General features: G+C 50.2%; 1 protein-coding gene and 1 pseudogene across 1 annotated transcript; one reads left to right on the top strand and one right to left on the bottom strand.

The window, feature by feature from the left end:
* On the top strand, nt 1-27,942 carry CIMAP2 (ciliary microtubule associated protein 2). Its single transcript, XM_065883801.1, is given in 13 exon segments — nt 1-254; nt 1,098-1,181; nt 1,639-1,878; nt 2,018-2,060; nt 6,984-7,121; nt 7,258-7,395; nt 7,846-7,850; nt 9,057-9,154; nt 9,157-9,212; nt 10,285-10,350; nt 10,352-10,423; nt 15,040-15,173; nt 27,870-27,942. Coding segments are annotated over 13 exon segments (1,401 nt in total).
* On the bottom strand, nt 13,220-14,739 carry LOC136130581 (charged multivesicular body protein 4b pseudogene; annotated as a pseudogene).
* Nucleotides 27,943-27,947: the final 5 nt, after the last annotated feature.

Genomic DNA, 27,947 nt, shown 5'->3' on the forward strand with positions numbered 1-27,947 from the left:
ATGGAAAAGTCAGGGACCCTGCGGGCGCGCCTGCAGGGGCGCAGTGCGGGCAAACACGCAGCGCACAGGTCTGTGGCGATCACAAATCGCAAGGCCTGGGTTGCCGTGGCAGCGGTGGCGGCGGTGGCAGAAGCCGGTCTGGCCTGCCGGCGGGTGCGGAAAAGTCCCACAGTCGAGTTCCGCGAGGACCTTGCCGCGGCAGGCGGGCCAGCGCCACGGCCACCAACTGGTTCACGGGCTCCCTCGAGGGGCGGGTGGGGGTGGTGGGGGTGGGGTGGGGCGTAGGGCTGGCAGTGAGGGGTGGGGGCGGGACTTTCTATACCTCTCCTGCCTGCCGCACTTCCCGGCCCAGAGTCTTTTACCACCGTTATTAAGTTATTTAAAATCATTTCAGAAGCACCTACTATGTGCTGCTCAGAGAGGCCGAGTGGCCTGGCCCATAGTAGGTCACTCAGCCCAAAAGTTATGGGTAGGATTTCAGCCCAGGTGTCTTTCTTCCTTCATACATATGACATATATCGTGTGTATATCATATATATATATATATATACCACCTATGATATATGTATCATATCATAGGTGGTGTATATATATATATATATATATATATATGTGATAGGTGATATGTATATATATCACCTACTATGTTCCAGGTACAGTTCTAGCATCTGGGGATAAAATAGTGAACAAAACAGCAAAGCCCTTGCTCATGAGCTTGCCTTCATATGGGAGGGGTGGTGGGAGTGGATAATAAACAAAAAAAGAAAAAGATATAAAATGTTGGCTAATGATGAGGGCTATGGAGAAAAAGGAAGTGGGGAGGGGGAGCCTGTGAGTGCAGGGGGTGGTGCAGCTGGTGGTTTCACTGAGAAGGTGATTTTGAGTAAAGGTTCCCAGCAGCGGGTTAGGGGACCAGACAAGGGTGGAATCTAGGGAGAGGGAACCTGGAAGGGCGAAGACCCTGAGGAGGCAGCAGCCCTGCTCATCCTTCATGGGCCAGCTCCAAAGTCACCTCCCGTGGGATGCCAACTTCCCCACCACCCAGAACTGCCCTCATCAGGGCTGGGTGCCTCTCACTGGGCATCTGTCCCTCCCAGGTTTGACGTCTCCGCTGTCTATCCCAACCAGAAGTTCAGCGCCTTCAGGGAGGCCCCGTACTCCAGGGTTTACTCTGTGGACGTGGTGAGTTTGCATAGCTTCCCGAGTCTCCCACGTGGTCTGGCCACTGCCCCCCCCGAGTCCCTCCCCATGACAGATGAGCTGATCTGTGTAAGGGACATGCCTCACACCCCTCCGTGCCCTCAGCCCACAGCTCAGAGCTTGACTCAGAGCTGGGGCCTCAATGAGTTTGATAAACGCAGGACTGTAGTGAAAACAGCATGGGTCGGATTCACAGAGACCTGGGCTCCACTTGCAGCTCTTGCACAGACCGGCTGCGGGCCCTCTCTGAAGTGTAAGGGGGCCAGTGACAGAGGACGTCATGGTTGCACCTTGAGGGCCAGGCTCGGGGCTGGGGGAGGGGCCCCCAGAGGGGTATTGCCTGTCCACTCCCAGGTCAGGGTGACAGCTTGGCAAGGACTTGCTCTGTGGGTGGACTGGTGGGTGCGGCTGGCCTCACTCGGACTGTGCTCTGACTCCGTCCCACATAGGACCTGGGACCTATGGCTACAAGGAGACCTGCTTCAGCATCAAGAAGTTGAAGAAGGAGGTGGGCACAGGCTGTGCCAAGGCCCAGGAAGCCACCCGGCTGACACAGCTGCCCCACTTCCAGTACCGGGCCATGCTGAAAGAGAAACGGCAGAAGGTGAGGCCCCTGGGGCCCCACCCTGCCCTACCGCTGGTGCCAGGTCCTCCTGCCTGGTCCTGCCTGCCCCCAGGGTGGCCTGCAGTGTCCTCCCAGGCCCAGGTAGAGCTCATCCCTTAAGGAACACATCCTCGCCTGGGCTCCTGCCCGCGTGGACACTCCCAAGTGTAAAGTTTTCACCTCTGCTCTCTTCTCTTGGGGCAGAAGGAAGAGCTGGGGCAGCTCCGGAGAGGTTCGCTTCCGAGGACTCATTGGGGTAGGTGTTCTCAAACACGGAGTGGGATCCCTCCTACCCTCTGCTCTGTCTGAAGAGCATGCAGACTGGGTGGGGCTGGAAGCACCCTTTCTCCTACCGTTCTTCTTCTCAGGCTTGGCCAGTCTCCCCTCTGGGACCCCACAGCCCCTCTGCTTTCCAGTGCCACAGCTTTCAGCCCACTGGCTGTCGTAGGTTTCTGTGTCTCCTCCACCAGACCAGGAGCTCCCTGCCGGCAGGGGTGGGTCTGTTCATCTTTGAGTCCGTGGCACAGAGCCATGCATACATTAGGTGCTCAACAAACTCCTCCATATCTATAGCCATCCAGCCATCCAGTAAATAATGGTTGAGCGCCCTCTAGTGCCACGTAATGTTCCAGGCCCTGGGGATCCAGCAGTGATGAAGACAAGGTCCCTGCCCTCATGGAGCTGTGGTCCTAGTGGTAGAAACAACGGTACAGAGAAACAAATCACATATAATGAGGGCCATGGGGTAAAATGAGACAGGGAGAGATGGCGAACGATGAGGTGCCATTTAAAGGGTAGTCAGGGGAGACCTCTGGGAGGAGGTGGTGTTCGAGCAAAACCTGTGGTAGGTGAGCAATGGAGACTCACGGCATCTGTGAGTGAGGGGGGAGGAGGCAAGAGCAGAGGGGTAAGGACCAGGACATGAGGCCCTTCTGGCAAGGTGAGGGCCTTGGGTTTGATTCCAGGTGCTGTGCGAGGACAGCGGAGGAGGGTTTTGCTCTGTGTGGGGGGGTACTGAGTGACATGCTTGTGGGGGAGGGGATCGGAGGCATCCAGATGGGAAGTGACTGTGGTGAGAGGTGGAGGTGGTGGGAGGGCTGCCGTGGCATCGGTGTGGGTCGGGATGAGTGGGGTTCAGGCTCCATAGGGTCATGCGGGCAAAGGCGGGAGTCACACCCACGCTGCCAGTGCCACCCCTCCTCCCCTGCCCCTCACGCTCCCTGGGCTGGACACCCTTGCCCTCCTCACTCCTCAAAGTGAGGCAAAGCACTCGCCCTGTGCTTTGCCCCTGCTCTCCCCTCTACCAGAAGTGCCATTCTGCCCCCAGCGGCCCCTTCACCTAAGGACCCCCTGCTCATCCCTCGGCTCTCAGCTCCGAGGTCTGACCTGACCCCATGAGGTGCCATCTCCCTTTCCCAGGAGCTCCGCTTGTGGCTGTGGGTCCAGTGTCTCTCCCCCAGCACACAGCAGCCCCCAAGGGTGGATCACATCTGCCCGGTTGGTTCGCTGCAGAACCCCCAGGTCCTAGCAGCGCCTGGCACATAGTAGGCACGTGATAAGTCTTTGTGGACTAAGCCCATGCCTGCCTACTAAGTACTGGTTCTCCAAAACACTCTAATTTTTTATAACCACTCCAGACGAGGCCCTGGAGGCTCAGAGAGGATAAACATCTTGCCCCAGTGGACCGAATGGGCAAACCCCAAGCCAGGGCCTTTCCTCCACACCTCACCGCTGTGAAGCCTTCTGTGGAGCCTGGGAATTACTCCTTGCCACGTTCAGGGGACGTGTACGTGCACCCTCAGGTTCAGAAGCTGTAACTGCATTGTGGGGGGAGGGGCTGCCTGGAGGCCCTGAAAAATGAGTGATTTCCTTCAAGTCTAAAGTAATAATAGCCGACACTCCATGCAGCACTTGCCATGCGCCAGGCACTGTTCTAAGCACATGAGTGAACTAATGACTGTACTCCTCACCACAGCCCTGTGAAGCAGGCACTATCATCGCCACTTACAGACAGAAAACGAGCACAGAGAGGTTACGTGACTGCCCAAGGTCACAGAGCTGCTAAGCGGCAGAGGCAGGATTGAGTCCAAGGTGTCCACACATAACAACTGCACTTGACCCGTAGGCTGGGCTCACTTGGTTGGTTCCTTGACCATCTGTGGAGGACAGGATCTAATGGCAGAGCCCAGCCCCACTGAAGGCAGAGGAGTTGGGGGAACAAATCAGATGCTGTCTGTTTCCTCCTGTGCCCGGTCCCCAGCGCTGGAGCATCTGCAAGGGTTGGCTGAGCAGGGTGAAGGTCCCACGGCCTGTCCCTCCATTCCAGCTGTCTCTTCTCCTCTCTGGTCCCCACATCTGCTCCTGCAGTAACCTCACTGGGCCCTGCGGGATTTCCCCAAGCCACTCTCCTGGGCTCAAGGCTGGACAGAAAGTTCAAGGAGGTGGCACTGCCCCAGTGGGCAGAAGGCAGCCCCGGGAGAGCTCACATCCAAGGCCTGACTTTCTCAGCTGTCATCTTGCTCTGGGCTGAGAACCTGATGGCCTCCTCTGGCCTCTGGTCCCTCCAGTTGTCCCCCCAGTGTGGGTGGGACAGGCCTACAAATGCCACCTGTGCAGGGTGCTGACTTCTCCATGGGGGCCTCTGCAGTGCCAGTGCCAAAGCTGTGGGTGCCTGCTTTGGGTCCTGTGAATCCTTCCCCAGAGCAGATGGGCTGTTGAAGCACACCCCTGCAAAGCCAGTGCCTTCTGTGCTGGCACTGGACTCTGCCTCCATCCTCCTCCTAGTACGCTCTGCCCTCCCTTGGCTGTGGGGACACTGGACTGTGTGTCCTTGGAGCTCCTTCGCCAGCCTCCCTCCATGGCTTCTGTTTCCCAGGCCCTGCCCTCCCCCAGCACCCTCTGTGGGGTGTTCTCTCTTGCGCAGCCAGGCTCCATGCACATGGCTTCAGATCCCCACCCCGGGGTCCTCTGGGCTCCTCAAACTCTTCATGCCCCCCTCCTGCCATGTCAGCATCTCCCACAGGCCTGCTCTTCCTGGGCAATGGCACCGCCCAGCGGCCAGAGCCAGAAGCCCATGGGCACCTTGTTCCCCTGTAGTCACGGGGGTCTGTGCTTCTGTCTCCCGTCCTCCTCCTTCCATCCCCTTGACCTCTGCGCAAGCCCAAGCCACACTCCCCCTGCCCAGGGGCGCCCCCAGGACTGATTTCCTGGTCACCTACTATTGCCCCAGTCGCCTTCCTAAGTGTCCTCATGCCCCAGAATCAAGTCTGGATGCCCTTCCCATTCTCTTCCCAGTATACCTTTCCCAACTGTCTCAAAGGTGCTCCTATGGCTCCCTCTACCTGGGACACCTGTCCCACCCCTTCATCTTCTGGGAAGATGACTCTTTCTTCAAGGTCCACCTAAAAGAAAATCTTGTAAATGACAATTCCCACTTCCCCCAGAATTAAGCACTCCTGCCTGCGTCCCAGAAACCCTGAAACATAACATTCTCGTTAAAGTCAGGGGTATTCACATCAGCCCAGGTGTGTTGCTGCACCTCTGAACCTGAAGGTTTGAAGGGAGAGATGAGGCTTTGCCGACAGAGTGCCGGCACTGGGCTCCTCCTGGTCTGTGAGCTCCGGGATCAGCAGCTCCACCCCTTTGTTATAACCCTCGCTTCTGAGGTCTCCCTAGACACCGTGGTGCTTATTTCTCTCCCACCTCTGGTGCCTGCACAGTGCCTGGGAAACAGTAGAAGCTCAGAGGATCAGGCATGGATTTTGAAGTTAGAGCCCTTGTGCTGCCCCTTTCTGGAAGTGGGACCTTGGACACAAGGCTTGCCTCTCTGAGACTCAGTTTCCCCATCTATTGATTGCAAGTGGCACTGATCTGATCTCATCAGGATGTCTCTAGGACCAAGATATTAAGCCTAGTAAAGCAGCCAGCACGTGATGTTGAGACCCACCTTCCTACTTTGGGGCTTTTCTCCTGAACGTACCTGGAAACCCTGGGCCCTGGAAGGAGGCAATGTGCATTCTGGTTCCTCTGAGGGTGAATGAATCTGATGCCTGCCACGGCCTGACTACCCACCCTCTCTGCCAGGCCTGGTTCTGGGCTGCTTCCTGGGAAGTTCCAGGGACTGGAGGTAGGCAGGGCTGAGCCATATGTGGAGTGGCAGCGATCCCGTGTGGCTAAAAGGTGCAAAGCAGCAGAAAACATCCTGCCGGGTCTTGACCCAACGATGGCTACCCACTCACCCACCTATACTGCAGGGTGGCTCTTCTCATTCCACCTACAAAGGCCATATTTCCGACCCTGGCAGTCGAGGCTCCAGATCCTCATTCCAGCCACAGTTCTCAACCTCTCCTACCTCTTTCTCTCCTACCCTGCCCCACCAAGACAGCCACCCCACCCTGATTTATTAGGTGTTGGCACCCACTATGGGCTGGGCATGTGCAGGAAGCTTTATAGATGTTATTTCATATCATTCTCATTACCTTGGAAGAAAGTTCTACTATCCCTGTGCTTGAAATGTGGGCCATGGGGCTAAGGAGTAAGTGGCATGCCCAACGTCACTCAGATAGGAAGCAGTGGAGTCAGGATTCGAACCCAGGACTCCAGATCCCTCCAGGTCACAGCACTGTTCACAGCACAGTGGGAAACCCATTCATGTAAACGTAGGGCTATAACACAGGGGTGTAGTGGTTGGGATTTCCGAGACCACCAAAGCAAGCAGCTGTCTGGGGTAATCAGGGAAGGAAGGCTTCATTCCCAGGAGAGATGACGTTCGAGCTGGCTTCGCAGGATTAGAAGAACTTTCCAAGGCCAAGAAGGCGGGAAAGGCATTTTGGGTGGCAGTAATGGCACACGCAAGCAAAGGCGAGGAGGTTGCCGGAACGGCATAGGTGTGGGGGCCAGCAAGGACCTCACTTTGGCTGAAGCGTCAGATGCAGGAAGGGAACAGTGAGGGATAAGCTGGACAGACCAGTGGGGCCCCAGTGAAGTCTGAACTTGGAACCGAAGGTCTGAGCAGTGGCAGAGGCTCACAGGCCCACAGTGCTGTGTGTTTTGGGGGGCAGTTAACACACAGGGACTCTGAAAATCCCGTTACCCTCTGGAGGGCATCTCTTCCTCAGGTGCACTCAGCAGCACAAGGCGTGGGACTAACAGCCTTTATGTCCCTCCCTCTCGCCCCCAGAACTACTATCCAGGCCCTGGAAATTATGGGGAGAAGGGCAACCCATACACGAAGCTGGAGGACAGTGCCTGGAACTGGTCTCATTCCAAGGGCCTCATGTGCAGGATGACAAACAAACCGCCCCCCTTGGCTCATCAGGTATCCCCTACCCTGGCCAGGCCTCACCCACCTTGCTGCACAGACCTGGGCAGGGGGGAACTCCAGGGCAGATGGGGAAACCGAGGCCCCAAGGGGTGATGGACCTGCAGGGATTGTCCTCTGTGCTCTGTTCCAGGGGAGCAGTCTGGCACTGGGCACCTACACCTTCAAAAGTGGCATCGAGGCGTACCTGGCACGATCCATGGGCACCCGTGGCCTCTATGACACTTTCTCTGGTGACCAAAGCAAGCTTCAGCCTTATGGACATTACTCTGTGCAGGTCTGTACCCAGGCGGGCTATGCCTTCCCTGGCAGGACAACAGGCCTCACCTATCCACAGCACCCTGTGTGCCAGGCTCTGCGCAGGACTCTTCCCATAGCCTGCTCACTCCCTGCTCCCAGCTAGGACAGGGTAAGGCGCCCTGTGTTAGAGGAGGAGACTGAGGCTAGCCACGCAGCTGGTAGGGGCAGAGCCGGGATTGAACCCCACGGCATGTGTCTGGCTTCACCTCCAGTCCCCTCTCCTCTGTACCAGCACGAATTGCAGGGGAGGTGCAGGGGTCCCCAGTACCAGGCCTGGATGGGAGACAGGCTGCCAGGCCTGCAGGGACCTAGATGCTGCAGGCCTGGGTGTCCTGCTGTTTGGGAGACACTTCCCAGCCATCTCAGACCCAGCTAAGCTGACTGGGTTAGTGGCAGAGAACTGGAGGGCTGGGAGGGGAAGATGAGGTAGAATTTTAGCTTGATGCCCCCCTTTCCTGCACCAGTCAAATTCCTGTTGTGTGATCCCTAGCACCGTGGGCTTTGCTTTCATAGTAATTGGACTTAAGTATTTGTCTAACTGTTTATTTTGTCTCTACTGTGCCTTCACTCATGTGTGCCTTGGGCCAGGTAATCGTCTAAGTGCAGGGGAACCTGCCCCAGTGGTGCTTACTTTCTAGTAAATGCTTACTTTCTAGTGCAAAAAGAAACACAATCACAAGTGAAAACAATATAGAATGTTAGCAGGGAGTGGGTGCTGTGGTAAAGGCATCAGGAGCGCTAGGAAGTAGGGGTGGTGAAATGTTGAAATTCTTTGGGACCAGCTGGTAAATAGCCACTGAATGAGCCCTGCAACCTGGCTCCTCCCTGGGTCTTCCCAGGCCTCCCCATGACCAGCTACTAAGGTGTCCTGTCAGCATGGCAGGGGCCTCAGACGCTCCCGTAGGCCCTAGAGCCAACGCCCAGGCCTCAGGATATTATTTTGTGTTATCTAAAAAATAGACATTTTAAAGAGCAGTTTTAGGTTCACAGCAAAATTGAGCAGAAAGTACAGGGTTCTCATGTTCCTTCTGTCCCCGCTACATGCCCAGGCCCCCACTATCAGTAATCAGCACCAGAGGGGAACATTTCTTACAATCAGTGAATCTACATTGACACATTATTATTGCCGAAAGTCCATGGTTTACATTAGGGCTCACTCTTGGTGTTGTACATTCAATGGGTTTGGACAAACATATAATAACATGTATCCACCATTATAGTATCATACAGAGTAGTTTTGCTGCCCTAAGAATCCTGAGTGTTCCCCCGTCACACTGGTTTTTAAATATTTGGACTATCACTCCTTCCTACTTAGAACAGTGCCTGACTCAGTAAATGTCCACGAAACAAGTGAAAGAAAGAAGAAATGGATGAAGGCAAGCTGGGCTGCAGGGCACCACACAGAGGAGGGGCTGTTAGAGACCCCATCAGACTGACCCCACCCCTGGCTGGGGGGCTTCGTCTCTGTCGCCCAGGTCAGGGTGGACTGGCCTGGCCATGGCACAGTGGCAGGCATGGGGGAGAGTGATGCCTCATTGGACCACTGCTTGTCTCTGATTGTGGTACGGGTCCAGCATCGCAACTCTTGCTTTTCCTGACATAACATATTCTTTTTCCTCCTCTGTTTCTCAGAAAAAAACGGCCCAGGGAACTGATGAATTTCAAGAGCTTCGTGGAAGAACTTAACTCATGTCACAATAAGAAGCGTGGAGTTTTTTCAAAAGTTCCCCGCAAGCCCCTCCAGAAAGAATTTATTGGGCCACACTTAGCCAGTGTCCCCCAAAACTAGTCACTGTGCCCCTATGGCCTTCCTTCCTTCTTCTCTTGGAAGGGGGCTTTCCTGCGGGGGCAGGGTGGGGTGGAAGTGGCTATTTCAGCCGAAAGCTCACCCTTGGGTACCAGACTCACCTGGTTCCCAATCCTGGTATTGTACTTACTAGTCACGTTGGATCAGTGTCTGTCACTCTCTGAGCCTTGGTTTACACGCTTGTTCCGTGAGCATGACCAGGTGGCTGTGAGAATTCATTGAGGTGAGTACTAGAGCCTATAGCATGGAGCCTGGCACCCAGGAAGTGCCCAGTGGGCATTGATCTCTGCCCCTCCCTCCCCTGCAGAGAGGATGAGGGGAAAACTGGAGCGGGACCAAGTGTGAATAAGGGGTCTGCCCGACAGAAGGCCGCACACCGGTTCTGTTTAGGGGAGCGGTGGGCTCCTTTCTGGGGGCTTGGCAGCCAGTCATCTGAGTAGGCTCTGGACATTAGTCAACCCCCAAGCAGGTTCTGCCCCCCAGGGAGGGACCTGCTAAGGGCTTGGGAAGGTGGGCGTGTCCAGAGGAATGAAAGAGGGTACCAACATTTCCTGAATACCTGCTCTGGGGAGGGCACATTTCAGCCCCCTGGAGGGAGGGATTGTCTTTTGCATTTCATGAAAGGAAACTGAGGCCCAGAGATAGGAAGGGATTTGCCCAGGCTCCCAGCAAGGGGGAGGAGCCAAGATTGGAGCCCAGCTCATTTAGCTGCAAAGTCCGTGTGGCTTCTGCTCCCCAGACTGGGGTCTAGAGCACCTCTCTGGACCCTGCCAGACCGGGAGAGCCCTTGGGAACCTGGAAAGAGGTTTCAGGCTGATGGGTGGGCATAGAGTGGGTGGCAGGGGTCATGAGAGTACCGCAGGGCGCCTTCACCCCCAGAGGATGGGCTCCTGGTAAGTTGGGAGGTGGCCAGGTACCTCCTACCATCCTTGGCTCAAGTCTCATGGCTGCCAGGGGGGTGAGGTCAGCCGCCCAGAGCCCTCATCAGGCCTGGCCCCAGGCTGACCACCGCCAGACCTCGCCAAGCTTTCAGCCTTGGTTCCTCACCTCTAGGCCATGTCTGGTCCCAGTACGTGGCTTCCTCCAGAGAAGGAATGCAAACACATCAACCAACCACCGTTCCTGCTGGGCGTTCCTGCTGTCTCCCAAGCGGATAGGCATAAAGGCCTCCCCGATGATTCTGGGAACCTGGGTGAGTGCGTCTGGGTAGGGGATACACAGCGAGAAGCAGGGAACACTCTCCTAATTCTACAGGCAGCCCCAAGTTCTCCTTCCGCCTGGGAACTGATGCTCTGAGGGAGCCCATCCCACCTCTTTTTTTTCTACCAGGGACTAACACCCACTCCACGGTCTCATTTCTCTCAGGCAGTGGTTTTTCAAACTTGAGCGGGCATCAGCCTCACCTGGAGGGCTTGCCCCATGCCAGACCTTCTGATTCAGTAAGCCTGGGGTGGGGCCTGGGAACTTGCATTTCTAATGAGTTCTCAGGTGATGCTGATCCTGCTGTTCCAGGGACAAGTTTGAGAACCACTGTGCTAATGGACATCACCCAGAGCCATCCCACCCTCTTATTTTCTAGGGAAATGCTCCCTCCATTCTCTTGCATATTTGTCTTGAGGCCTCAGGGGCAGCTCAGGGAGTTGGCCCATTTCTCATCTCTGGTTGAGCAAGGACCCTCTCCTCCCCCTCCCCTCTCCTCCCCCTCCCCTCTCCTCCCCTCCCCTCTCCACCCCTCCCCTCTCCTCCCCCTCCCCTCTCCTCCTCTCCCCTCTCCTCCCCCTCCCCTCTCCTCCCCTCCCCTCTCCTCCTCTCCCCTCTCCTCCCCTCCCCTCTCCTCCCCTCCCCTCTCCTCCCCCTCCCCTCTCCTCCCCTCCCCTCTCCTCCTCTCCCCTCTCCTCCCCCTCCTCTGTCCTCCCCTCCCCTCCCCTCCCCTCCCCTCTCCTCCCCTCCCCTCTCCTCCTCTCCCCTCTCCTCCCCCTCCTCTGTCCTCCCCTCCCCTCCCCTCCCCTCCCCTCTCCTCCCCTCCCCTCTCCTCCTCTCCCCTCTCCTCCTCTCCCCTCTCCTCCCCCTCCTCTGTCCTCCCCTCCCCTCCCCTCCCCTCCCCTCCCCTCTCCTCCTCTCCCCTCTCCTCCCCCTCCCCTCTCCTCTCCTCCCCTCTCCTCCTCTCCCCTCTCCTCCCCTCCCCTCTCCTCCCCCTCCCCTCTCCTCCTCTCCCCTCTCCTCCCCCTCCCCTCTCCTCCCCTCCCCTCTCCTCCTCTCCCCTCTCCTCCCCTCCCCTCTCCTCCCCTCCCCTCTCCTCCCCCTCCCCTCTCCTCCCCTCCCCTCTCCTCCTCTCCCCTCTCCTCCCCCTCCTCTGTCCTCCCCTCCCCTCCCCTCCCCTCCCCTCTCCTCCTCTCCCCTCTCCTCCCCCTCCCCTCTCCTCCCCTCCCCTCTCCTCCTCTCCCCTCTCCTCCTCTCCCCTCTCCTCCCCCTCCTCTGTCCTCCCCTCCCCTCCCCTCCCCTCCCCTCCCCTCTCCTCCTCTCCCCTCTCCTCCCCCTCCCCTCTCCTCTCCTCCCCTCTCCTCCTCTCCCCTCTCCTCCTCTCCCCTCTCCTCCCCTCCCCTCTCCTCCCCCTCCCCAGAGGCAGCCATCCCCCATATATGACATAATCTTCGGTGTGTTGGTGTTCGTGTAAGATAGCTAAGCTCTTGCCTCCGTGTGCCTGCCTTCTTCATGCACCAGATGGCATTGGGCATCAGCCTCATTCCGTTTCTCATTCCTGTCCTTCATTTTTTAAGCCCACCTTTTACTGGGGTCTAATAACCATACAGAAGGGAGCATGAGTCCTAAGTGAAGAGCTCCATGAATTGTCACAAAATGGACTCACCATGTAACCACCCCCCAGAGGGTTGAAGGGCACGTTTCCAGCACCCCAGGGCCACCCCCGAACCTCCCGCCCCGTCAGGTGGTTCCTCTCCTAGCTTCCAGCAGTGCAGGTTAGTTTTGCCTGGTTTTGAACAGCTGTTTTTTTTTTTTAATTAATTGAGATATTTAATAGACAGTGCAAACCATAGTTTCATCTTATTATAAATGTATGAGTTATCTATCAGTTATCATAAACAGCAACAAGGACCTTAGAGCTACGTTAGAAAAATGCATAGCTGGGACTTAACTCTAACAATCTCACGTGCTCTCAAGAGAACACCATCCGTTTCAAATCAATGTCACAAACTCCAAAAAGATCAGGGGAGTGGGAGTGAGGAGTGGGCCAGAGTGGGAAACACAGGAGCCAGTACACAGGTGATAGAAATACAGCTCTCAAGGAAACCAAAATCAGATGCATTATTACAGCTAAGGATAAGGAAAAGCTTATGGCTTTTAAAAAACAACTCCTGGGCTTCCCTGGTGGTGCAGTGGTTGAGAATCTGCCTGCCAAGGCAGGGGACACGGGTTCGATTCCTGGTCCGGGAAGATCCCACATGCTACGGAGCAACTAAGCCCGTGTGTCACAACTACTGAGCCCGCGTGCTGCAACTACTGAAGCCCGCATGCCTAGAGCCCATGCTCTGCAACGAGAGAAACCACCGCAATGAGAAGCCTGCACACTGCAACAAAGAGTAGCCCCCGCTCGCCGCAACTAGAGAAAGCCTGGGCGCAGCAACGAAGACCCAACACAGCCAAAAATAATTAAACAAAATAAATAAATTTATAAAAAAAATACAAAACAACTCCTGCCAGTACCATACAAGTCTTACAAAGAGATGTGTGACAAGTCAGCTGACTTAAAAGGACAGAGGCTACATTTTCAGGTCATTTCAACTGCAAACGGTCGACCCTATCCATTGAGGTTCAGCAGTGGAGTCAGTGGAGTCCAGAAGCTCAATGTTGGATTTGCAAATACAGTTTATTTTACAGAAAGTCAACATTATAAACAGCAGGCACCTCCCCCGCCCCTTGCTTGTCCCGCTGGGTGCAGACCATGCTATGCAGAGTGAGCAGTGATGCTGCCCTACTGCTTGGGAGGAAGAATCGAGAGTGATGGAACCTGCCTGCCCTGCACACGCACGTGCCCGCCGCGCAGGCCATCAGACCGGGCCCAGCCCGCACTGGATCCAGCCCAGGTCTCCAATTCCTTCACGTCGTCGTCTTCCTCTTCCTTCTTCTTGGTGGGTTTTGTTGGTAGGGATATAGAGGGAACATTTGGTAGAGGGACTGTTTCCGGTCCACTGATTTCCAGCATATTCTTGTCTAGTTCCTCCTGTTCTAGTTCTTCTAATTCTGTCACGAGCACCTCCTCGTCAAACTCTTCTCCAAACCCTACAGATTTTGAAATAGCTGTTGAAGTTTCTTCTGCAATTCCTGCTGGTCAGCAATGTCCTGCGTTAACTCATCAGCTTTATCGACGTCCATGTTGTCGTGGGCAGCCTTCATGGCCTTGGTGGCATAGCCCACGTTCTTGAGCACCTTGGTGCTGGTGTTGGCATTCTCCAGGGCCTCTCGCTGGAACTCGATGGTTGACAGCGTGCCGTTGATCTGTACCAACTGCTTTCCATACCTCTTTTTGCACTTCAGTGCCTAGAGGGCAGCACGCTTGATTTTGGTGTCGTGCTTCTTGGCGGCCATCAGCTCCTGCTCTATCTTCTTCTCCAGGAATTCTTCCTTCTTACTTAGCATCTCCTCTGTGTTCCAAAGCCTCTGGATGGCCTCCCGGGGGTGGGGGGGTCGGGCCGCCCTTGCTGGCTTTACCCCCTCCAGCCCCGAACAGCTGCCCAAACACTGACACTGCTGCTGCTGGACGTGCCAGCCTGCCCTGCCACCCCCTGCCGCCGCAGCCCTCCTGAACAGCTGTGTATTTTTAAGCTGTGGCTTTCTCCTGGTTTCCCTGGGAACACCTTGCTTGGAACCTGCCTTCCTACTAAGCTCCCCCTGCCCCATCCCGCAGGTCCACACCCCAGCTCTCCCTCTTCCACTCCACCTCCTTGTCTCCCAAGCGATGCCTTGGCCCCCAGTGTGCCCACACCCCCTGCCCTGCTCGGTTCTTGTGAGGTCCAGACGATCAGGTCCCTACATTCTTCCTTTTCTCACCTCCAGCCTGCACCTCCTCCAGGGGAGAGAGTCTTCGCCTGGGGACCCAGTCTGACCTTGGGACAGATTCTATACAAATGGCAGGTTCCTGTCCTGCCATTCTCCTGCCCTCACTAGTCACTCTGGACAGGCTACATCTCCTCTCTGAACTTCTCCACTGGCGCTTCTTGTACCTACCACCCAGGTTTCTGGGTGGGATGGTGTATTAATTTCCTAAAGCTGCCATAACAAAGTATCACAGACTAGATGGCTTAAAACAACAGAAATTTATCCTCTCTCAGTTTTGGGAGCCAGAAGTCTGAAATCCAGGTATCGACAAAACCGCATTTCCTCTGAAACCTGTAGGGGAGAATCCTTCCTGGCCTCTTTGTAGCTGCTGGTGGTGGCTGGCAATCCTTGGAACTCCTTGGCTTGTAAATGCATCACTCCAGCCTCTGCCTCCATGTTGTATGGCCATCTTCCCCCTGTATGTCTCTGCTTATGAGGACACTAGTCACATTGGATTAAGGACCCACCCTACTCCGGTATGAGCTCATCTTAATTGATTACATCTGCAGCTATTTCCAAATAAACTCACACTCTGAGGTCCTGGGGATTAGGACTTGCACATCTCTTTGTGGAACATGATTCATTGTGTAACAGATGGAGTAAGGAGGAGCCTAGAGGGAGGGGAGGGGGCCTGAGATCAAGTTTCCAAGCCAGGCATCCAGCTTGTTAATGTCCTGCCTCTTCTCCCTGGTGCAGAACCCCGTGGGTGTGGGTCGCTACCTCAACACCCAGCTGATGGAGACAAAGGACCATCGGCAGCAATACCGGTCCCTGTTCATGGGTGGATCCAAGTGCTACCTCTTGGACCCAGCCCGGGACAGGCTCATGCAGTGAGTGCCACTGGAGCTCCAGCAGAGGGGCAAGGGCACAGAGGGGCTTACTCTGGGCTGGGCTGGGGGCTCCAGCATCTTGTGCTTGGTTCCCATGGGAGCACAGCTGCCGCCCCTAGTGCCAGGCAAACAGCTGTGGTAGTGGAAAGAGTTCAGATCCTGGCTCTGATGCTTACTGGCTGTGTGAGGTGGGGCACATCGCTTAACCTCTCTGAGCCTCACTTCCCTCAGCTGTCAATGAGCAGGGGACGGTGGAGACCCAAATGGAATATTCTGTCTAAAGTTGGTGGTAAGGAGAAAAGGAACTCCATCGAGGCTAACTCCTCCACCCACAACCCACACAGTCTAGGATTACCTTGCATGGCATCACCACATGGAATCTGCTTCTTGGTGTTGAAAACGGGGCTGGTAAAACTCACCTCAGGAAGTTGTTGTGAAACCTAAAGAAAAAAGTGCATGGAATACTGTGGCTAACTGTAAAACAGCTTGCAAATGTTAGCTGCCGCCGTGTCTTATTGACCTAAGATACCATCAATTGCCGTATAATCTCAACTTCAGAAATGTTAAAATATGAATAAACATGCACTTTAGAACTGGAAATTCTGTCATTCTGTCATCGGAAATTCTGGTGAGAGCATCAGGACCAGATTCTGGGGGACCAGATCTAAATATTTAAAAACAGCTTTTAGGGCTTCCCTGGTGCGCAGTGGTTGAGAGTCCGCCTGCCGATGCAGGGGACACGGGTTCGTGCCCCGGTCCGGGAAGATCCCACATGCCGCAGAGCGGCTGGGCCCGTGAGCCGTGGCCGCTGAGCCTGCGCGTCCGGAGCCTGTGCTCCGCAACGGGAGAGGCCACAGTAGTGAGAGGTAAAAAAAAAAAAAAACAAAAAAAACCCAGCTTTTAAATATTTTTATCAAAGTGGACCTGTGTCTTCTTCTTCTTTTTTTTTTTTTGTGGTATGCGGGCCTCTCACTGCTGTGGCCTCTCCCGTTGCAGAGCACAGGATCCAGACGCTCAGGCTCAGCGGCCACGGCTCATGGGCCCAGTCGCTCCGCGGCATGTGGGATCCTCCCGGACCGGGGCACGAACCCGTGTCCCCTCCATCAGCAGGCGGACTCTCAACCACTGTGCCACCAGGGAAGCCCATGTGTCTTCTTTCTTGATTGACACTCTTGTTTTGGTGGATTCCTTAGAAAGGGTAATGGGAGGTGCCATTTTTGATAGACTACATACCTGAAAAAGATTCTTCTTCCTCTCTGCACAGTTGATCAGTAATTTGGCTGGAAGTAAAATATAAGCTGGAAATAATTTTCCCTGGGAATTTTGAAGGCTTTGCTCCATTGCCTTCGACCTTTAAGCATGGTTGTTAAGAATTTTGATGCCATCTTGGTTTCCTGTCCTTTGTATGCAACCTGCACCTTCCTCTCTGGAAGCTTTTAGGATCTTCTCTCTGTCCCTCGTGTACTGAAATTTCTTGATGATGGGTCTACTGTGAGTCTATTTTCATCCACTGCTTTGGGTACTTAATGGGTTCCTTCCTTAAGGAAACTCAGGACCTTCTATTCTGGGAAAAATTTTTTGTGTTTTTGTCTTTAGTGATTTCCTCCCTTCTGTGTTCTATTTTTAGATGAATGGTAGACATTCTGGTTTGATGCTCTAGTTTTCTTATCTTTTTTCCCTTATTTAAAAAAAATTGGTTTTTAATTTTTGGCTGTGTTGGGTCTTTGTTGCTGCACGCGAGCTTTCTCTAGTTGTGGTGAGCAGGGGTTACTCTTCGTTGTGGTACATGGGCTTCTCATTGCGATGGCTTCTCTTGTTGCCATCTAGGCATGCGGGCTCTAGGCATGCGGGCTTCAGTAGTTGTGGCGCATGGGCTTAGTTGCTCCACAGCATGTGGGATCTTCCCGGACCAGGGCTTGAACCCGTGTTTCCTGCATTGGCAGGCGCATTCTTAACCACTGCGCCACGAGGGAAGCCCTTCCCCTTATTTCTTTCTTTTCTCTCCTACTTTCTCTAAATTTTGTTCCACCCTGCTATTTGCCTTTTGAAAATTTGGCTCTTATGTTTTTCAGTTTCTGAGAGTTCTTTTGCATTGTATTTTTTTTTCTTCTACTAGCCCCCAGTGCTCTGCCACGTATGCAGTGTGTTCTTTCATTTAAGGATGACAGTGAGTCTTCCTTCAGTTTCCTTTTGCTCCCTGAATTGTCTCCACTTCTTCCCAGTTCCTTTTTCCTTTCACTTGATCATATTTGGGAGGAAAGCATTAAGAAATGCTGTGAGTCTGGGTAGGGCTTCACTGGGAGTGATTGGATCAGGCTCTGGTCATTCCACTGGGACACCTTCAAAGTCAATGTTTCTAGGGGCTTTCTGTGGGACCATTCAGCTTCTCTAGAAAAGGATCCTGCATCCTGGGGGGCAGGGGACAGTGGTGAGTGTGGTTGCTGGTGTTTAGGGGAAGGAGGCTGGGGGTCGCAGTCAGTATATGGACTTCCACCTACTCCATCTGTGCTCACTATGGTGCCTGTCTGCCCACCTGCCACTGAGCTCCCCCAACCGTCTCCCACCCTGAGTCTCTCTCAGCACTAACCCTCCAGTCTCCTGCTGGGTGGGTGGAGTGTGTGTGTTGAGGAGTGTCCAACTTTCCCCTTGTTTTTGATTATCAGTCTTGAGCCTGCTTTGTGAGACACTGGTGCCTCCAATTCTTGGACCTCTCTGGGGTTTGCAGCAGGAGCTGGCAAGCTTCTCATTGTCTCCCCTGCTGAAAGTAGCTTGCTCTTAGGCCCTCTCAGCTCTGTTGATGCCTCCCTGCACATTGCATTTCCCTGAAATATGTTAACACCCTTGTCCCCTGATAACACTTCTCCCTTTCTTGTTTGTCTATTGAAAAACAATTCCTTTATAGTTCTTTTAGCAAATTGTAGGAAGGAATAGAGGTAAATGAGTGGATTCATCTGCCTTGTTTGACTGAAAGCCATGTGGACCACTTTTAGTGTGCAAAAGCATGTTCTTGCCTTTTCTAACCAAGGTGGTTAGCCGCCTTTTTTTTTTTTGCGGTATGTGGGCCTCTCACTCTTGTGGCCTCTCCCGTTGCGGAGCACAGGCTCCAGATGCGCAGGCTCAGCGGCCATGGCTCACGGGCCCAGCCGCTCTGCGGCATGTGGGATCTTCCCGGACCAGGGCACGAACCCGTGTCCCCTGCATCGGCAGGCGGACTCTCAAGCAGTGCGCCACCAGGGAAGCCCGGTTAGCCTTCTTTTGCAGTTGTTCAACCGGACCAGAGAGAGGAACACCTTGCCCAAGGTCACACAGCTGGTAGTGATAGAGCTGGACTAGACTCCAGTCCTTTCCTCCTAGATCAGGGCCCTTTCCACACACCAGTGCCCTTGTGAGGATTTGGGGGCGGGGTGTTGCTGGGAAGAGTGCCACGCTCTGATTCCAGCAGGACTACCTCTCCCAGCCACCCTGTCAGCAAAGCCCCATCCTACATACTATTTGCTCAGCAAAGGGCTCTAGAGAAGGAAAGGATGCCCCACCCCCACTGGACCCTCAACTCTCTCCCCCTGCACATCTGCCTTCCCCTCGGGTCCAGATGTATCCTTTCACCACTGTTAAAAACATCCAACACTCAGGCCTGTGAGTGCTACAGGATTTCCCTTGTAAACTGGCTTAGAATTCTGTGTCTACTACTCAGCTGTGCGACCTAGGACATGTTACTTGGAGACAGACTTTCATCTGAAAAGTGAGAGTAAACAAAATAACCACCTTGTAGAGTCTGCTTTAAGGACTGAAGGACATAATGCATGTAAATGTGCCCTGCCCTGTGGATGATGTTTTGTAGGTATATTGTAAGTGCTGGCTTCCTGGGCCCTTAGCCGCTGCTAGGCCTTGGCCGAATTCCGTCTTGTTAATACAAGGGTAAGTTCTTTTTTTTTTTCTTTTTTAATTTTTAAATTTTATTTAATTAAGTTTTTTATAGAGCAGTTTTTATTAGTCATCCATTTTATACACATCAGTGTATACATGTCAATCCCAATCTCCCAATTCATCACACCACCTCCCCACCCGCCACTTTCCCCCCTTGGTGTCCATGCATTTGTTCTCTACATCTGTGTCTCAACTTCTGCCCTGCAAACCAGTTCATCTGTACCATTTTTCTAGGTTCCACATATATGCGTTAATATACAATATTTGTTTTTTGCTTTCTGACTTACTTTACTCTGTATGACAGTCTCTAGATCCATCCACGTGTCAACAAATGACCTAATTTCGTTCCTTTTTATGGCTGAGTAATATTCCATTGTATATATGTGCCACATCTTCTTTATCCATTCATCTGTCGATGGACACTTAGGTTGCTTCCATGACCTGGCTATTGTAAATAGTGCTGCAATGAACATTGGGGACAAGGGGTAAGTTCTTTACAGAGGCTGAAAATGCACATCACCCTGGAAGAGAAACTACAATGGCTTAAATCACCCTTTGTTGTCAAAGATCCAAGGAAAAGACTACTAAGATGGAGATTTGATAGAGACAGGGAGAAACAGGAGGGCATTTCACCCTGAGGGAGGGTGGGAGCTTTGAAAGAGGAGGCCAAAAACATTAAATGTGACAGTGAAATACCAAAGGTTTCTCATGAAGTCAAGAACAAAACAGGGATGCCTATATCAGTGGCATTATTCAACATTGTTCTGGAGGTTCTAGCAAATATAGTAAGACAAGAAATAAAAATATTGGTAAAGAAGAGCAAAATCATCACAATTTATAATGGTATGTGTGTTTACCTAAAGAAATCCAAGAGAGTTCATTTTATTTATTTATTTAAATTCACTCTTTTTTTAAAAAAAATAATTTATTTTTGGCTGCGTTGGGTCTTCATTACTGCATGCAGGCTTTCTCTAGTTGTGGCGAGCAGGGGCTACTCTTCATTGCTGTGCGTGAGCTTCTCATTGCGGTGGCTTCTCTTGCTGCGGAGTACAGGCTCTAGGCGTGCAGCCTTCAGTAGTTGTAGCACGCAGGCTCAGTAGTTGTGGCACGCAGGCTTAGTTGCTCCACGGCATGTGGGATCTTCCCAGACCAGGGATCAAACCCATGTCCCCTCCATTGGCAGACGGATTCTTTACCACTGTGCCACCAGGGAAGTCCCGAGAGTTCATTTTAAAACTGCAAAGTAAGGAAGCAAGTGCAATAAAGTGTGTAAATAGTTTCCTTTGATACTGCAGCCACAACAAATAGAAAACTTAATTGAGAAAAAGAAAAAGATTCCATTCTTATGAGCTACACAATACAATGCATTGGGATACACTTAATCAAGTATATTCAAGGCATAAATGAAGAAAAATATAAACCTTTACTAAAAGATGTTAAAGAAGGCCTGAATAACTGGAGCGAATACCAGATTCATGGATGGAAAGGCTCAATATTGGAAAAATAGTAATTCTCCCCATTGATGTACACATTTAGTGCCATTTTTAATCAAATTGTAAGGGGTTGGTAGGGGGAATTGAATACATTTATTATAAACTTTGTCTGAAAGAGTAAATACATATGAATATTAAAAAATAGGAGACTAAAAATCCCATTAACAAATGCATTGCCACATGCATTTGACAACACACCATGGAGGACTAGGCCCCAGACTGCTGACCATGGTTACACCTGGGGGGTCTTTTGCATTCTACCTTGTTTTATTTCTGAAATGTTTGAATTTTTCAAAGTAAACATATATTATTTTTATAATTAGAAAGAAACAAATAAAAAAAAGGACAAGAACTCTTGAGGCAGACTACACCAATTATGGGTTCTTGTGGACCCATCTCTAGCCAAGAGTCACCCTTTGTCTTCCAGAGCTGTTTTCCCATCTGTAAAAGGGAAATACTTTATACCCTACAGGACATGGCTGGGCATAATTAAGGCTTATGAATGCTACTGAATGGAAGCCAACCATCAGGTGCCTGTGGGTGTCTGATGGTCAGGCTGGTGCATGATCCTCCCTGGGACTCAGGTTCATTGTTCATGAAGCCCCAACTCAATTGGACTCTTGGGTCAGGAGGACTTTGCCACGAGGCACAGAAGGTAAGTCATAAGTTGGGAAGAAGGATGTCCTTATATGCTCTTTCATTGATTGATTCATTTGAAAGACCTGTTCTGTGCTTGGTTCTGCCCTGAGTATTGCTGAGCTGTTGACTGTTTTCAGGTGATGAGAAATGTTCTCTCATTCATTCGCTGAGTTTTTTATTTCTGAGTTCATATTTTAATTTCTAAGAGTTATTTTTGTTTTCTGAATGTTCCTTTTAGTAACAACATGCTCATATTTCATGGATACAATGCTTTCTTATCCTTTGAAGATATTATTAAAACAAGTTTGCCTGACATAGTCTCCTTCTGTTTTTCTTTTTTTTCATGTGTTTGTTTTGGCCTCAATCTTCCATATCAGAGATTTTTCTCAAATATCTGGTGATCCTTGACAGTGCACTCATGTCTAATTGAAAATCCTACTAGAGACTCTGGGGCACTTGCTGACCATTGGTTCACCATAGCATGACCAAGCTGAGTGTTTTCACTGGGGGAATTTCAGTGTCAGTGTTGTTAGATCTTTTTCTCTCGGCCTTGGCTGGAGAAAGCTCTTCTGAGAGATGTAAACCTGGCTGCCAGAACGTTACGTGGGGGAGAAGAACTTAGAGATCTCAATATTTAGTGATCAAACTCCCATTTGATTTCCCGTTTTAAATAGGATACTCGTGACATCAACTCTTCCCGGTATCATCCTGTACAGAGAACCTCTCTGTCTCCAGAGAATAAATTCTGCACTCTTCATTCATGAAGGGTATTCATCTGGCTGCAGAGAGTGGAGAGGGAAGTTGATATTACACAGACATTCAACCCATATCCTTGTTCTGGTGCACTCCCAATTCCAGAGGTACCTAGTGCTGCCAATTCCTCGGTCTTTTGGAGTGAGGGAATTCTTAGCTTTAACTTCTTCTATTTTAGGATTTAGCTTTCTTGGGTATGCTAACATAGTTACCATTCTTCCATCTGCTTTTCAACTTCCTAAATATTCTCTCTTACTGCTGCTGCTTCTATGCTTTTTGTCCTTGTGGGTATATGATTTTAAATTTGTATTCCTTTACTCCTGTTTTAGTGAGATTTCAGGAGGGATGGAGGTTAATGTATGCATTCAATCCACTAAAAGTGTGGTGAAATTTCTGAGTTTCAAAAGTAAAATAAAAATCTTGGAGATGTCAAATCTAAGAAGACAAATAACCTACGATCTAGATACAAGACAATCAGACATGTTTTGGGCCTCTCTTCTGAAACATGAATGATAGAAAACACTGTTTATACAACAAGAAAAAGACTTGAGACTAGAATTCTCTACGTAGCCAAACTATCATTCATGTGCAAATAGAGATGCACAAGAATTTGGGATATATACCAAATGTATCTTTTCTGAAAATATTACTGGGAGATATACTGCAAGTGAAAAGTGAATTAGCATAGGAGCTCAACAAAGGGGAAGACATAAAATATAAGAATATATCTAGCTATGATTTACCAGATAAATGTGAACAACAGCAAAAAGTGGTAATACAATACCAAGCAAAATAGAATTCAAGGCAAAAATATTAAATGGGACAAAGATGAGTATTTAATCATGGTAAACAATGAAATCCATGAAGAAGTTATAAAAACCATGAACCTTCACACACTCAAAATAACAGCAACAAACTCCCACAGTCATAATGGGAATTCTCTTTTTTTTTTTTTTTTTTTTTTTGCGGTACGCGGGCCTCTCACTGTTGTGGCCTCTCCCATTGCGGAACACAGGCTCCAGACGCGCAGGCTCAGCGGCCATGGCTCACGGGCCCAGCCGCTCCGAGGCATGCAGGATCCTCCCGGACCGGGGCACGAACCCGTGTCCCCTGCATCGGCAGGCGGACTCCCAACCACTGCGCCAACAGGGAAGCCCGGGAATTCTTAATAGACCTGAGAATTTGACAGATAAGGACATGTAAATAATTATTTGGAGGATTTGAATAGGTGTGTTTTACTCCACATCATTTTCAGATATTCATGGAACACTTATAAAAGTTAATCTTCTACGAAAATTTCATTTAAAATATCTAAATTAAAAACACCCTACATAGAAAATTTTAGGTTACTTTTTCTAAACAGAGTACAATAAAACAAGACATTAACAATAAAAGGATAACCCTCAAGACCAAGTACTTGGAAACTAGTAAGTAGTCTTCTTAAAAGCTCTTGGCTAAGAGAAAATCTAGTTTGAAATTACAGTCCATTTAGAAATTAATTACAATAAAAACTCTATATCAAAACCTATGTAATATTGTCAAAGCACCCATTAGAGGAAAATTCATAGCTTTAATAGCTTTTAATATTAAATATGAAAGATTGAAACCAAAAGAAGCAATCATTCTACTCTAGAAGTTTAAAAAAGTCAAAATAAATTTAAAACTAAGGCAGGAATAAAGAATTAATGAGAACAAATTGAGTCTGGAAGGATGGAGGTGCTCTCACTGGGGCCTCACAACTCCTCCATGTTGATGTGCTATTGTCAATCCCTGCTTCGGCTGTAGGTTGCGGGCCACGACTCAGTGTGGATGTGGATGGAAAAGTGTAGGGTCCACAGACTGTGAGGCTGCTGTAGAAAGGCAAAGAGCGGTGGTCAGGGCTGTCTTCCCATCTTATACGTGAGTGCCTGCAGAGGTGGGGGAAATGGCTCAGAGACCCGCAGCCAAACAGGCAGGGCGGGGACCAGGGCTCTGACTCAGATCCTGTACTTCAGCCTCTCCTCCTTGGCCAGGGTTGCAGAGGCCATGGGTGTGGAACACAACTTGGCCTTGAACAATTTGCTGTCTTCAGTCCAGGCAAGGGAGGGCGTGTGTGGGAGAGTTGTAAAGTCTCCTTCTGGAATGTGTAGTGGAAGCTAATCTTTCTCACCTGTCACTGCCAAGCCTCACCTGCTTCTTCCTGCCAAACCGCTGGTTCTGGGCTTCCAGCGAGGCAGCCTGGGATTTGACTCCCGTGTGGAAAGGCAGCCTTTTGCTTTCCATTATTTAGAGCTATACACACAGGAGGTGCTTCATAAATGTGGCTGATGGACCAATGGAGCAAGTTTTCCACCTGGTCCCCTTTCTGGCTCTTACAGCCTGGTCTCTTTACTCCATCTGGCCGCCCTCTGGCCGTGTGGACATGCTCACTTTGCACTCCAGCCAGGCCATGGTTTGGCCACACTGTGATCTGTTCTGGAAACACTCTTCTCCTAGTTTCTGTCTGGAAAATTCCTATTTATCCTCCACAACTCTGCTTAAATATGAAGGCTTCCCTGATTTTTCCAGACAATGCCTCTTTATTCTCAGCCTCTTGTGCATTCCCAGTTTGGAGCACTTTCCCTTTATATTGTAATTATTTATTCACATGCCTGTGGTCCCTACTAAACAGAACTTCTCTATTCTCAAACTCCAGTGTCTGGCTGGCACGTGTAGAAGGAGCTCAATGCATAGTTGTTAAAGGATGAGTCAGTGCTCCACGCAAGGAAACTTCCAGTTCGATCTGGCAGAAGCTTATTTTTCCTAAGTTTTTTCACTTGACATTTTTTTACGAAAAATTTAAACGTACACCAAAATAGAAAGGGTTTTACAGTGTACCCTTGTATATGCATCACTTAGATTCTACCATTCATGTTTTATTCTTCTTGTTTTATGACATAGCTTCCTGTCTGTTAATCTATTGATCACCTATCTCTGATCATCCTTCTACCCATCTTAATTACCTTACAATCTGATAAATTTCAAAGTAAATGGCAGACATCAATACTTCCTCCTAAATACTTCAGTAGGCATACTAACTTTTTAGTATTTTTAACTAAAGTCACATTCCTTGTCCAGAAATCTGAAATTGAAATCATCAGTATCCATTTTTATAACAATAATAATAATAAATTCTTATATCACTAGAGTATATTTATAATATTCAAAGTGATTTTATATGTATTTACTGTATACAATAACTTTAAAAGGTAGGAATTACTCTCAATGTTTTTCAGTTGAGACAACTGAAATTTGGGGAGAGAAAGGGATTTCCTAAAGCCGCTGCTAGGCAACAGCATTCATGCATGTAATCTTCAAAAAGTAATTGAGAACTTGCTATGTGACAGGCACATCTTGGGACATGGCAGAAGAGAACCAGACAGACAGCAGTTCTGTCCCAGAGTGGCTCCCACCTTTCTGGGGAAGGCACTCAACCCCCATTCTACAGTTACAGGGTGGTGTGAGAAGGATGAGGGCAGGAGGGGCCTGGGACTTTTCTATGTCCAGAATGCTCTCCCCACTCTTTTACCCACAGCGTTCTGGAGCGTGAGACCAGGAGAGAAGGCCCTTTGAACCCAGGAAGGCTAAGGCACAGATAGCCTTCACCATGGCCAGTCTTCCTGTCCTCGCCCCACCTGCTCACACCCGGTCACTCCCCTTGTACCTCCTGGGCCTCTGTGCATGCCGCTTTGGTGGGAGATTTGGAAGTTTGAACAGGAAAGGGGGACTCTTAGGAAATTCAGCACAGAATCCCCCTTCCCCAGGGTTCCAAGCTGTGTTCTTTCCACAAGTGTTCACTTCTTTCAGGGAGGAGAAAAATTAGGACAAAGGAAAGCGCATGAACAAAGGAAAGGAAGCCAAAAAGCTCAGGACCTGTCCGGAAAACCCTAGATGGTTCGATTCGGATGATGTATGGAGTGTATAAAGGGGAATCGCAGAGAATAAGGCAGGTGAGATTGGTTAGGTCAGTCCTTAGAGGCCTTGATTGTGAAGCTAAGCTGCTCGGACTTTATCTGACCTGTGAGAAGCCACAGAAGGATTTTTGTAAAAGTTAGATTTATAATAGTAAAACTTACAGCCAGTAAAATTCACCCTTTTTAGGTATATAGCTCTATGAGATTTTTTTTCCAGTTCTGTGAGTTTTGACAAATGTATATAGTCATGTAATTAATCACCCAAACAAGCAAGATAAAGGATATTACCATCACCCCTAAAAGTTTCCTTGTGCCATTCGTAGGCCCCAGCCCCTGGCAACTACTGATGTGATTACCAGCCCTATTGTTTTGCCTTTTCCAGAATGTCATATAAATGGAATCATGCCGTATGTAGAATCTTGTTTCTTTCATCTTGCATGGTGTTCTTGAGATTCATCCATACTGTTGCTTATATTAGCAGTTTGTCCCTTTTCAATGCTGACTTGTGTTCTCTTGAATGGATATACCACAGTTTATCCACTTTCAAGGAGAGGGCCATTTGGGTTGTTCCCAGTCTGGGCAATTTTGAATAAAGCTGCTATAAGCAGTCCCATATAGGTCTTCATGTAGACATATGCTTTTGTTCTTCTTTGGGAAATATCTAGAGTAGGATTTCTAGGTCACTTGATAAATGTATGTATAACTTTATAAGAAACTGCCCAACTATTTTCTGAAAAGGTTGTATTCCCACTAACAATGTATGTGGATCTAATTGCTTTACATCCTTGTCAATATTATAAGGCTTTTTTTCCTTCCAAATTTAGCCATCCTAATAGGGGTATTTCCTTATGGTTTGAATTTGCATTTCTCTAACGACAAGTTGTTGGGCATTTTTTCATGTACCTCCTCCATATCTCTTCTTTTGCACATTTTAAAAAACGGTTACTTGTTTTCTTCTATTAAGTGTTGAGAGTCCTTTATATATTCCAGGCATACATCCTTTATCAGACATGTATTGTGCAAATATTTTCTTCTGGACCCTCAAAAGGGTTTAAATGGGAAGTAACTCTTGTGTTTTAAAGACGTACTCTGTGGCATTGTTGGGTAGGGGAGTGGGATGGGGCTGGATGGAGACGAGGAGGCCGACTTAGTGTCAGGTGAGAGCTGAGGCTCTGAGCCAGGCCAGGGGCAGTGGGCTGGGGAGGACTGAAGAGCAGAAGGCACGGAGACCCACCGGATGATCATAAAGGCCTCTTTGGCCCTGTAAGCCCGCCCTCCTGCCTGCCTTCCTTTGACAGATATTTGTGGACACCACCTTTCAAGCACCTGAAACAGTCTAGGCATAGGGCAAGTATCAATAAAGACATCAAAGTCCTGTCTTCATCAAGTTTACGTCTTGGTGGGAAAGACAATGAACAAACACATACATGTGTGCACCGTAATGGCTGGTATATGCTGTTGGACACACAAAGCAAGGGGTTCTTATAAAATGCCACCTTCCAAATGGCTTCTGAGATGAAACCAGAGAGAGTCCTCATGGGTTTCACCCTTAGGAAAGAATCCGAGCAATGGGAGGGACGTTAGACTGTGGTCAGGGGCTCTGGGCTGGAATTCTGGTCATCAGGGTGACCTCAGGCAAGTTCCCTCCTTTTTGTGACCCTCAGTCTCCCTATTGGGATGGTCTTTTAGGTGCTAGGATTTTGTATTTGAAGTTCTTACAAACCGGTTTGGGGGCTCTGATGAGTCAAAGTAGGTGCATAGCAAAGGAATTTCCTCCTTAGAACCAGGATGTTTTGTTGGAAAAGCTCTAGAGGTTATCAATTTTGGCCTCTCAACTAACGTAGGATCCCCTAGGAAGCACCCTGTTCATCCCCTGTGGGTGCCCCTCCAGGGATGGGGGGCTCAATCTCTTCCAAGGGACCAGTTCCATTTTCTCTTTCTCTGTCTTTTTAAAGGGAAAGAATCACACTTTTTACTAGGGGGAAGTGCCCTCCAACTGTGGATTACAATTCAGATCCTATTCCTTAAAGCCA

This window comes from Phocoena phocoena, chromosome 1 (assembly GCF_963924675.1).
Source record: "Phocoena phocoena chromosome 1, mPhoPho1.1, whole genome shotgun sequence".
Lineage (NCBI taxonomy): Eukaryota > Metazoa > Chordata > Mammalia > Artiodactyla > Phocoenidae > Phocoena > Phocoena phocoena.